The 12,728-nt window shown below is 42.1% G+C and overlaps 1 protein-coding gene across 1 annotated transcript in view; it reads left to right on the top strand.

Moving 5' to 3' along the window:
* The window catches only part of DHX36 (DEAH-box helicase 36), a 38,866-nt gene extending 27,973 nt beyond the window's left edge, over positions 1-10,893 (top strand). Inside the window, exons 20-25 of the mRNA XM_025214795.1 lie at positions 2,244-2,327; positions 2,430-2,529; positions 2,614-2,704; positions 4,301-4,421; positions 8,058-8,210; positions 10,070-10,893. Coding sequence (XP_025070580.1) covers positions 2,244-2,327; positions 2,430-2,529; positions 2,614-2,704; positions 4,301-4,421; positions 8,058-8,210; positions 10,070-10,255 — 735 coding nt within the window. The 3' untranslated portion in view covers positions 10,256-10,893. The remainder of the gene's footprint in view (positions 1-2,243; positions 2,328-2,429; positions 2,530-2,613; positions 2,705-4,300; positions 4,422-8,057; positions 8,211-10,069) is intronic.
* Positions 10,894-12,728: the final 1,835 nt, after the last annotated feature.

The following is a 12,728-nucleotide window of genomic DNA, read 5'->3' as shown; positions in this document are numbered from 1 at the left end:
GCAAACTTGGACAGAGTACATTTCACTCCCTCGTCCAAGTCGCTGATGAAGACATTAAAGAGTATCGGTCCAAGGACCGAACCCTGTGGGACCCCACTTTCCACACCCTTGCAGGTCGAAACCGACCCATCCACCACGACTCTCTGGGTGCGACCCTCCAGCCAATTCGCCACCCACCGGACTGTGTAGTCATCCAAGTCACAGCCTCTTAACTTGTTCATCAATATGGGGTGGGATACCGTATCGAAGGCCTTCCTGAAGTCTAAGTATACGATTGGGTTATGACAATTAGGTGAGGCTCAGGGAGGCTAAGGAACTTGACCGAGCTTGCTCTGGAAGAACGGTTTCAAAGCCATATCTCCTAAGACTTAGGCTCCAGCCACTCGGATTGTAAGGCCAGAAGGGACCTTGGGAGATCATCAGATCCAGTCCTCTGCACCAAGCAGGAAAGATAACTGGGGGTCAGGTGACCCCAGGAAGGTGACTGTCTAGTCTCCTCTTGAAGATTTCCAGGGTAGGTGATCGCACCACCTCTGGAGGGAACTTATTCCACAGTCTGGACACCCTAGTTGTGAAGTAGTTTGTTTCAGGCTCAACATTAGAAAAATCTTCCAGGTGTTTGTGGCCATTACTCCTAGTTTCCCACTCAGGTGTCCTGGTGAACAGTTATTCACCGAGCCCTAGGTGTACGCTTCTGATGTAGCGGTAAGCTGCTACCAAGTCCCCCCTCAGCTTTCTCTTTTTCAGGCTGAAGAGTCCCAGGTCCCTCAGCTTTTCCTCATATGGCTTGCCGTGCGAGTCTCTTATTAGATGGGTAGCCCTTCTCTGGACTCTCTCAAGCTTTACCACGTCCTTGTTAAAGTGTGGAGCCCAGAACTGGACACAGTACTCCAGCTGCGGTCTCACCAATGCCGAGTAAGGCAGGAGAATCACTTCTTTGCAGTGGTTTTGCTGGAGCTGCATCAATTAATGCATGCCATGGTATTGTTGGCCCTGCTGGCTACAGCATTGCACTACTGGCTCATGTTCATACTGTGGTCAGTTATTACCCGCAGGTCTGTGGTGGCAAGTGATGGGGGATTTTCAGTCCTGCTGCCTGATGAGAGGCAGCAGTTGCACAAGCAGCCATGTCACAAGTTTTGCCTGTTGGCAGCTAGGGTTGCAGGGCCCCAGAACCACCTTGCACCTATCTCCGTAATAGCTGGCAGGCTTTGTGGCTGCAGCAGGGCCTAGCAGGCCTGCAGTCTTGACCCCGTTGTATTTTAACACATACACATGACACTAGTTTTGCTTTCAAGACTTTGGGGTGCAGTTTCCCCAAACCCCCTGCATCTCTCTCCTTGAAACGGGCAGGCTTCGTGCCCTCAGAAGAGGCTACCATTAGTGCAAGTTGCATCCAGATCAGGCCAGAAATGACAAAGTTATAGGCTGTTTCAGCCTTCCCCATTATAGTCTATGGGCAAAATGGCGAAACGTTTTGCCAGTCTTGTTTTGTTTCGAGGCTGTTTTGACCATATCTGTTTCGATTTCGCCATTTTGACTTTGAAACAAGTCGAAACAGTGTTGAAACAAAACTGGCGGCTAAATTTCGCACAGCTCTACTAAATATGTGATTTTTGTATTGGGTAGAAGAGTAAGAATCTTGTTATGCTTCTGCTTGTTCTTCCTTCAAAGTCAGTGACTTTTCACCTGGCCTCTGCAGGGGCTGGGTCTGACTGCACAAGTTTTAAAATTTCCTTTAACTGTACCCTTGTGGAGATGGAAACTAGGGGAATGCATAACTTTAAAGTCCTCTTACACATTTACATCAGTCTGCTCGGGCTATCAGGAACTGTTACTTACAGTAAATAGAGTAAATTAGCAACAGTTAGATAGCAGTCCTAAAGAATTTTCCATTCCTGAAAATATACTCGGAAAACAAAATATGTACAATAGCTTGGAATCCATACTCTTTTCTCTTTATCTGGCTGGTACCTAAAAAGTAAAAGAACCCATTCTAGGGACTAGCATTGTGCTTGATCTTTTAAACATAAATTTTAAAAACCTTTCTGCCATTCTTGGCTCTCTTGCATATGCTTGTATGCATGATGTGGATGTGTAAAGTAAATACAAATATTATAATACAAAGAATTAAATGTATAATTAAATGTAGTATTAATATGTGTGTGCATGTGTATATATATAAAATAAATAGAGTAATTTGTCCTTTAAAGAACTACAGTTCAAAATACTTTTGTGTCCAGGGCTGGGAAGAGGCTCGGCGGCGTGGCTACCGAAATGAAAAAGACTACTGCTGGGAGTATTTTCTGTCTTCAAATACACTCCAGGTAATATCTTAAGTGTGTCATGTTAGGAAGCATTGTTTTTAGGGGAAACTCTGTGACAGTATAATTCCAGAAGAATACTTATTACTTGACATTCCTTCCTAGATGCTGCATAATATGAAAGGGCAATTTGCTGAACATCTCCTAGCAGCTGGGTTTGTGAATAGTAAAGACCCCAAAGATCCAAAATCTAATACCAACTCAGGTAAACAGCAAGAGATGCTGGGTTTTAGATAAGTTAAACTCCTTATTTACAAAACTGCATTGCTTGCTTTGTTGTCTTCTACAGATAATGAGAAGTTGCTCAAGGCAGTCATCTGTGCTGGTTTATATCCAAAAGTTGCAAAGATCCGGCCAAGCTTTAGCAAGAAGAGAAAAATGTAAGGGTTTGATGTGAAAGTCCATTTGTTTATATTCAGGTTTACTGCAAAGATAGTTTTATAGGTATTGAAAGTACCTTAAGGGCAAAATGTAATAATCTGTCCAGTTAATTGTACTTATAGGTTACTTAATTTATTGTTTGTTTTCTTGATGTAAATCAGCAATCCTGAACCTATGAGAGATGGCAAGTCACTTTAATGTTAAGTTTTGGAGACCTGGCAGTGCATCTAAAGGTTCCCTGGCAATGCTGTATGGAAGTATATTACATATACAGAAAATTGCAACTGTCAGATTGTCCTGTTTATTTTTTCTCTTCAGTGTCACTTTTGATGTTTAATGCTTTGTCCTTTCCCCCTCACTGTTTAGAAAAAGATCCAAACAGATCTGGTCTTTAGTTCATGATTTCTTAATTTCTTTGCCTCATATGAACTGCATGGATTGTGCACTTAGCATTACCCATGCTTGGCACAAAGGAACAATGATATGGCAAGTAACATGCAAACTATTAGTTGCTTAGCTCAGTGAAAAGAGAAAAATAGAGACTAGTTTGGATTCCACTGTATACCAGCTCATGTTGTAACCTCTATGAAAACCTGAACTGAGTCTTGTTTCCTTGCCTGGGAAGGAAGGGAATCGTGAACCTTTACAATTTTGCAAAGTCAGAACACTGATTAAACCAATCCTAGAAATGTATTTTGTAGTTTATGCTTTCAACAGTATAGAGTACTGCAACCTGCATTTCTGCCACCTGGTGGTGCTAGTTGAACTTGTATTAGGAAGGCTTCCTCTCACAAATCTGCTGAAACAGTATTCATTCTCTGGACTGCTTCCAAAGCAAGTTTCTCTGTCTGTCTCTGCAAAGCCCCAGGTCCTTACTTTGCAAAACATTCCCTTCTACATACCAGTAGCCAAAAGGGTTTTATGAACCACAACTGCAATTGCTATCTTGAAGTATCTATCCTCAGGCTCTATGAAGGAGGAAAAACTTCTTTGCGAGCGTCTTGTAGTTGGTTTTTCCCTCTTTGTTCCCTTTGAATCTCCGATTTCAGGAAGTGGATTTAAATTACCACACCTGCCTTTGTGACCAAATGTGGCTGTTCTTTCTTGAGCCCCCTTGGTTGGTCACTAGTGGTATTAGTAATATATTGTTTTATACTCTGTCCTCTATATCTAATACAGTTGCCACGCAGAGAGCTCAAGCTGATTTAATATGCTTTTTCCATTAATTCTTTGGCAGCTTGTTTTGTGTACAAGTGTTCCTAAGCAAACTCATAAGTGCCTCTTTGGAAAAGGTGAAAATGTCAAATGCTTTTTATACAAAATTAATAGTTGCTAAATATAAATAATAGTATTTTTCTGATTTCGAGAGCAAATGACAGCTTAACCACTTACATGTGGTTGTTGTTTTTTTTTTTTTTTTTTTTAAGCAGATAGTTTCTTAAAGGGGACTCTTTTTATACATTTATTTTCAAAATTGAAATGTATGTAGTACACAACTTGAGAAGGCTTTATATTTTTTGTTAAAATACAGACGTATCTTTTCTGACACTTCAAAGATCTTATTGCCTTTAATTTTTTTTTTTTAATTTTTAAAGGGTTAAAGTTTGTACCAAGCCAGATGGAACTGTTAACATTCATCCTAAATCTGTTAATGTGGAAGAAGCTGAGTTCCATTATAACTGGCTCGTTTATCATCTGAAGATGAGAACCAGCAGTGTAAGTGAACAATTCTGTTTCCTTACTGTACCTGTCAGTGCACTTGACACCATGTAAAGAAAATTCTTAAAAGCAGCATTTTGCATTTGGTGTGAAAATTGTTGGCATACTATATTAACAAGATGAAAAGTCATTTTGTTAAAATCAAATCAGTATTGCAGGGGTAGGCAACGTTTTTTGACCGGAGTGCCGAAAACCTTCACAATGCTTACCTCGGACGGTGTCGGAGTGCCGGCATGCCAGAAAAACAAAATGAGGGCAGGGGGTATATGGAAGGATGCCCTGCTTGTGCCTCTGCCCCCCAGCCTGGGCTTCGTAGCTGTCAGCAGCTACCCAGAAGCTGGGCCAGCTGCAGACATCTGCTGCCTCCGCCCCGGCCCTGGGCTCCGGGGAGGCAGTACATACCGGCAGTGTCCCCCGCTGTGCTGCCCTTGCTGCTTCTGCAAAGCAGCGTTGGAACCTGGTGCGGCAGGGCACAGCGGGGGGCACAAAGCTACCTGCTCCCAGCTCCCCGCTCCCCTGCCACAGTTCCCCTGTGTACATGGGAGCAGCGTGGGCAGCAGCGCAGGGTTGTGCCCCTCGCTGCTGCCCCTGCCTGCGGGGAAAGTGTGGCAGGGCAGCGGGGAGCTTGGAGCAAGAAGCTTTCTGCACCCCCCTTCTGTGCCCTGCTGCGCTGGGTTCCAACGCTGCTTTGCAGAAACGGCGAGGGCAGCACAGTGGGGAGCATTGGTGGTATGTGTTGCCTCCCCGGAGTCTGGGGCTGGGGTGGAAAGGCAGCAGATGTTTGCAGCTGGTCCAGGTTCGGGGTAGTTGCTGACTGCCACAGAGCCCGGGCTGCTTGCAGCAGAGCTTCCATGGGAGCAGCCTGGGCTCCATGGCTATCAGCAACTACACAGAACTGGAGCTGGCTTCAGCCGGGAGGCAACAAACAGCTGCTGCCCTCTTGCCCCGGCCCCAGGCTCCAGGAGGGCAGCAGGTGCTGGCACTGTACCCATTGGGGCCGGGGAGGCAGCAGCTGTTTGGAGCCTCATGGCTGCAGCTGGCCCCGGTTCTGGGTACCTGCTGATAGCCGTGGAGCCCAGGGTGCTCCCAGCAGGGCTTGCAGTGTCCCAGCTGCCTACTGGGAGCAGCCCAGGCTCCCGGCTGGCAGCAGTTACCCCAGGGGCGGGCAATTATTGCGGGTGGAGAGCTGCTTACCCAGTTTTGGCAAGCTGTCGAGGGCCACACAGGTAGCCCCGCCCTCTGGTCACCATGTTGGGACCAATGTCCCAGTGTCTTGGGCCCAGCGCCGGTGGGGCCCAGAGCAGAGCACAGTCTGACAGGGGTCTGTGGAGCCAGGCTGGGCTGCACCAGCAGAGAGAGGGGGGGAGCTGGCTTGGTTCCATAGAGCTCCTGCCAGCTGGGATCCCTGTACTCCTGCAGCCCTCCTCTGGGCCCTGCCGGTGCTGGCCCTGGGACACCGGTGTGGGCCCTGTGCACCCGCTCACTCCCAGTGCCACCCCCCCAGGCCCGCGGTACAGGCAGGGGCAGTGTGCTGCCTCAACCCCATGCTCCACAGCAGAGAACAAGCTGGTGCTGAGCATGGGGAAAAGCGGCCCCTACCCCGCCCTGTGGCCGGCGTTCCCTTCCCCAGCCGCTCGCAGCCCACGCAGGGCTGTCCTGAGCAGACACAGGCTGCCCTATGTGGGCTTTGAGCAGCTGCAGCACAGAGTACCACGCATGGGGTGGGCAAGGGGCCTTTTTCCAGCACTCAGCACCAGCTTGAGTAACTTGCCTCTGCTGCGGCCACCCCACTTGCCGCACCAGGCAGTGTTTGCCACCGCCGCCTCTGTGCTGGCAAGTGTGCGAGCTCTGGGCAAGCAGCAGCAGCAAACAGTGCCCGGCACAGCAAGCGGGGGGCGCCATACCTACTGCTGCTGTGGCGCAGCCCTGACGGGTGAGCCAGCGCTGGCGTGGGGCCCAGGCTGGCAGCAGAGGTGGGTTACAAGCTGGTGCTGAGAGCAGAAAAAGCAGCCCCTCACCCGCCCCGTGCTCGGTTCTGCAGCTGCTCGCAGCCAGCCTGGGGCTGCCTGTGTGCGCTCAGGACAGCCCCACGCGGGCTGAGAGTGGCTGCAGGAGGGAGAGCACTGGCCATGGGGTGGGGGAGGGGCCGCTTTTCCCCAGGCTCCTTCCCTCTTCCCTCCCTTGCCCCCCGCCCCCCTTACCTGAGGTTCCAGCACAGTGCAGTCACGTGGTCCCAGGCCTGAAGCCCCTCCTGAGGCTTCCAGCTGGGGGGCCGGGCAGGCCCTGCTGTTGCTGGAGCCTGCTGGGCTTCCCCTGGGTCCTACTGCCTCTGGCTCCTGTCACTTTTGACAGGAACCAAAGACCGATAAATACTAATTTTCTAAATTCTTTATGGGCCCTGCGGGCTGGATAGAATGGCCTCGTGGGCCGGATCTGGCCCGTGGGCTGTAATTTGTCCACCCCTGAGCTACCCAGAGCTGGGGCTGGCTGCAGCCGGGAGGCTGCAAACAGCTGCTGCCTCCCTGGTCCCAACATGTGCCAAGGAAAACGGTCTCGCATGCCATGCTCGACATGCATGCCGGAGGTTGCCGACCCCTGCACTATTGCATTTTGTAATGATTGTAACACTTTATTATAACTACTCATCAGCATAGCATCTCAGCTTACTTTGTCTTAATGAACATGCTGTTTAAAAAAAACAACAAAGTGTGTGCACATGTAAAAGGGGTGACTACCTGGACTGATGCCAAATGTAAAATCCCTTTTCAAAGAAATTCTGCGCATTAATATTTTAATCTGTACTCTGAGTAGCCTGTTTAACTGTAGTTACCACTTTTTGAAATGGTAGGTTAACCTCTGAGTTGATAGAAAGTATGTGTCTGAATCCACGGAGGTAATAGACTTTATTGCTGCAAATTGCACTTTAGTGATTTTTCTTTCTTTTGTTACTTTCTTCTTTACCCCCTTATCTCAGCTTCCAAGATGTCTGTTTATTCCTTTGCTCCCCCTATTCCTTTTGGCTTCTCTCTATCTTCTGTAACTTTCCAATCCCTTCTTAATACATATTTTCCCTCTTCGTAGTTCTCTCTTGGTTTTATACGCATTTGTTAGGCTCCCTCTTTCCTTTAAAGGATAAGAGGAACGTCTAAGCACCTATCTTGTCCAGATAGAAATTGCTTTATAGTATGCCCTTTTTCGTCCTCCCTTGAACTTTGTGGCTCTTCAGATTTAGTTCCTTGGTGACTACAGTTATAATAATTCATTTCATACCTAATAGGTTGAGATAACTGTAATAATATACTAATTATTGCTAACAAGATCATTCCTTTACTTTAATTGACTTGTGTCAAGTGTCTTAATGTAAAAGTTTGCTCCAAAAGGTTGTAGCTTTGACTTCAGAACTTTTTGCCAAGGAAAACTGTTAGCAATCTGGGCTTCTATTCTTCTGTAACAGTTCAAATGAAGCTATTATATATATTTTTTAAGTCATATAATTACTATTTTATTGATTGAGAAATGATTCTGAAGACATGATCTCTGGTGTTCTTTGACTTGTATTAGTGATATAGCACTGTCATTTTGGGTGGATTAATTTGCTGCTTAGCGTCGCTACATACTTTTGGCTTGTTGCAGATTTACCTCTATGATTGTACAGAAGTCTCTCCATACTGTCTCTTGTTCTTTGGAGGAGATATTTCCATTCAGAAGGATAACGATCAGGATACTATTGCTGTGGATGAATGGATTGTCTTTCAGTCTCCTGCAAGGATAGCCCAACTAGTCAAGGTGATAATTGGCATGTTTTGGAGTATTGCTATGGATAATTGTTTGTTTGTGTTTCATAAATAAATTGTGGTGTGCAATAGGAATCTTGGCCATGTGCTATTTAATAATTGTATTGATGTTCTGGAAGAAAACAATTGGTATTGCAAATTTGCACATGTATTAAATTCCAGTAGTAGTAAAAATCACAGATGCAGAATGGTCTAGGTCAGTGATTCTCAACCAAATGTGTCACACACAGCACTCTGAGGTGTCTTGATTTCTTTCAAGGGTGATCCAGATTGCCATGTAATTGTTAGCACTTTTAGGTGTGCAGACATGATTCACAGGTTAAACCCAGAGATTTCAAATAGGAATTCATAGTGTTAAAAAAATATTGTGACCTGTTCTAGTCTGAGTTCTTTGCAACAGAAAAACTGTGGTATTATTTTTCCATAATCAAAAAAACAAGTGAAAACAAAGAGCTAGCATTTTATGAGGGGTGTCTCCATTCCAAAATGATTGAGAACCACTGGTCCAGGTTGTCTGGTAATCTAGGCAATAAATGTTCTATAGCATTTAGACATCTGGAATCAAAGAATGCAGGACATTCACATGATGGGGTACTCTATCTTAAGAAGCATTGACTCTAGGAAAAATAGTGGGGGTTTTGACAAATAATCTTTTACATCAGCTCTTAGTATAACAGAGCAAAAGGGCTAATGAGATTCGTTTTATGGCAAAAAGAGTATGGTATACTTGTACTATCATGTACAAGTAGGAAGATTTGTTACCTGGTTTCACTGAGATGTAATTATGCAAAAGTGAAATAGTGCATTCAAAATTTAAAGAAGTTTGAGGTGTGGGCGTGGGGAGGTAGAGTTAGAGAGGGTACATAAAAAGAATAAGTAAAGGATTTAAAGGTCTGCCTTATTGTGAGAAACTTCCCTATGAAAGAGGAAGTTATGAAGTGCCTTGATCAGTCAGTAGTTATCTACATGGCGAAAACACGTTTTGTTATTGGGTTTCTTATCAGGGAAAGGTCCAATAAAATTAAATGTCTGGAAATGTAATGTAGAAAACTTCTTCTTAGAAAAAAATTGACTGTAAATGAAGCATTGGAACAATAACAAGGATTTTCTAAATCAAGATGGGATCTTTCTCTAAAAGATGTACCGTAGCTCAACCACAGATATTGGAATCTAAGCAAGAATTCAGGGAAGTCCTGTGCTAGAAAACTGGCCTTAATCTATTCATCTGTTTTCAAATAGTTTTAAGGCTTTTAGCTGGAATTATAGTTCATTGAATCTCTGATTCATGATTTATAGATCTTTCAAATGTTAATAATTCTAAGGCTAGCAATGATTTTATTAACTTATTTGTTTACTTATGGCACATGTTCTGAGCGGGAAGTAGTAAGTCCTGGTCCTTGAGACGTGCCTTTAGTCTTATTTCCATGCATTTCAGAAATAAATAATTTGAGTGCAAGACTTCAAAGAGTATTTAAAGTCAATAGCATTTTTTTTTCAAGTTTGCCATAAATGAAATGGCCAGACATTAAAATTCAGCATGACCATTTTTATTCGGGGATCTCTGATGAAAGCAGCAATATGATCAATGGTTGTATTCAACTTGTTTGTCTACTGACCCATTCTGGTATAATTTTTTGCCAGACTTAAGGAAGCCATGTTAACTTCACATCTACTACAAATGGAAGTGTTGAAATGTTTGAGGTAAAGAATTATCAAGGATATGATGATTATCTTTTGAAAAACTGATGGTCTAAGTAATCTTACCTTTGTGTTATAACATTAAATTGTTTGCAGCATTCTAGGTTGGCTGTCGTCTTTACTCCAAAAAAAACCCCTTTGTTTTATCCGCAGAATTTAAGAAGTGAACTAGATGACCTTCTCCAAGAGAAAATTGAAAACCCGCACCCTGTGGACTGGAATGACACTAAATCCAGGGACACAGCAGTCCTGACAGCCATTATAGACTTAATCACAACACAAGAGAGTGAAAGTGCCAGAAACTTTGCTCCTCGATTTCAGAATGAACATTATAGTTGACACTTTCTTTCTTGTTAGAAAGAGATGACATTTTGCCAGTTTTTCTTTAATTTTATAGCATTTATCTAGCTAGACTTGAGACTTTTTAGGGCAACGTAGTAATTTCACCTTATTAAAAAACAATTAATTTCAGTAGTTTGTAATGTCTATATGTGCATGGTATTCAGTGTTTAATGTGTCTTTTTAAATACAAGACAGTGTAATGCTGTAAGCAACTATTGGTGTATGTTTATTTCTTGTCCTTACTTCTTTGGAACTAACTTTGATGTAAAAGGTGAATAATATTCAGAATGCACTGCAAAAAGTACTGCTTTATTATATATAAACTGTCAAGTTCCTGCTGCCTGTGGATTTTTGGGGAGGAAATAGATGCTAGTAGTCAGTGTTGTCAAAAACAGTAAAAATGCTGCATGGTTGCAACTGAAGCTTCCTTCAGTCAGTTAGAAACCAAACTTCTTGACAAAACAGTTAACATTGTACAGTGTGAAGATTCACTATTTAAAACTTAATCTGCTCTCCCTTCATCCAAATCATTACATCTCTTCTTTTTCTTTTATGCCCAGTGATCAGTTTGAGCAAAACTTCAGAATAAGGGAAGTATTTACTATTGACTTAAAAAAAAAAAAAAAAAAAAAAAATCAGAATAAAATTAAAACGTCAAAGTTTTAAACTCATCCGGATTTTTTTAACGTAAATGTATGCACTTAATGGTACTTTAAAGGGTTTTGTTTGTTTGGGGTTTTTTGTTAAAGCTGCAGTTATTTCTAGTGTTTCATGTTTTGAATACTTCCAAGTATGTGCACATAAGCTATAATATGCTTGTCTTATTTATGATTTAGAATATCATCTAGTATTATAGTTAAGGAATTCCTAGCTTTACCCTGAAAAAATGTGAATCAGTAACACATCTTTTTCTATTTAAAATTTGTTTGACTACAAATCCTACTGTTTCTCTGACTCTTCCAGGTTAAGATCAAGTGTATGTTTTTCCTCTATTTGATATAAGGATTAGCACTCACTTTAATCTAACACATCTAGATGGTATTTTTTGGAAAGTTGCCATTAGGCAAAAAAAGTTATTGGATATTGCAACTTTCCCCCTTAATATAGTTTGTTCATCTGTCAGTATCTTGAGATGATAAATGGGGAAGTTGTAGACTTTGCATCCACTGCTCTCATTGGAAGATAAACTGCAGTAGCTTAGTCTTATTTTATTCAGATGTAAATTGCTTCACTTTTTAAATTAGTATCTCTACCCTTGCATAAAGAGAATTTATTAAACTCTACCCCCTGATATCCATTAAAAATATACCGTTACCACAACACAATGTTTTGACAATAACAAGTACACAATAAAAGCAACAAATCTTTCAACACAATAATAAATCATTCATTTGTATTTACAAATTTCTTAAAAACTTGACAGGCTCTAGGCCAAAGGAGAATACTAAATGTGGAGAAAGCTCTATCACAATCAAGCTTCATAATACCAGTGTCTCATCTTAAGTAATACGATTTAAAATTGTAGAGAGCTGGGGGAGGCAACAAAAAACAACAGCTCTGTGGAAAATAAATTACAAATCCATATATAATCAAATATACTTGTTCTTAACTCTACAACTCAGTTCCTTGGAAAAACTGCAAATCAGCTCTTAAAAAGCATGGAGTCCATAATGGCAGGAGTTCCTTTGGCTGTAAATGGTCTAGTACTGGAGACCTGATTTTTCTTCAAAGGTTTCCATGTCCCTTTTAAAACTAAAATAACTTTTTTCCATGATAAATGAGAAAACCTAATGGATTTTACAAAAGACCCAATGCCTCTGTCATACATGAGAGTCACAGCTCAGCAAAAGCTTTTTATTTGATTTTTAACAAAAATGGATGGAATTCTCAAAATATGACCATATGTCAGTATTATGAAAAAATGGAATTGAAATGGTGCCAGACATCCAACTCAGAATTGCACATAAAAATTAAATGAAAGTGAAGACTTTCATCAATTGTATTTATTTTTAATATATATATTTGGTAGCTTTTTAAAACAGTCTGATCTACATCTGGATGCTTTCACTTTACTTCTTCCTGCAAAATAAGCTTAATCTGATGACATTATTATTATTATTATTATTATTATTATTATTATTATTGTTATTATTATTTTATTAATAACAATAACAACAATAATAATCTGAATCTAAAATTGTGACTCACTGGAAATGAAACCTCACCTGCTGCTGGATGCACTGTCACACTGTTATGCTAAGCAGTCTTCACATCTTTTTTTAAACTATTTCTTTCTTTAGGGATAGCTGCTGTAGCTCCAGCATTTTATGTTTAAAGGGTGTTGTCAGGCAGCTGTAAAAATCACAAATATGTGTGCAAAGTATATATGACACTTGCAGTTAACTCTGTTATTGCAAGGAGCTATATTACTCATTTCATGTAGATAGATACTCATATGATCATCAGATAA

Source organism: Alligator sinensis, unplaced genomic scaffold (assembly GCF_000455745.1).
Source record: "Alligator sinensis unplaced genomic scaffold, ASM45574v1 scaffold60_1, whole genome shotgun sequence".
NCBI classification, from domain to species: Eukaryota; Metazoa; Chordata; order Crocodylia; family Alligatoridae; genus Alligator; species Alligator sinensis.
The sequence above is the reverse complement of the archived record's forward strand: the minus strand, read 5'-3'. Positions and strand labels throughout refer to the sequence as shown.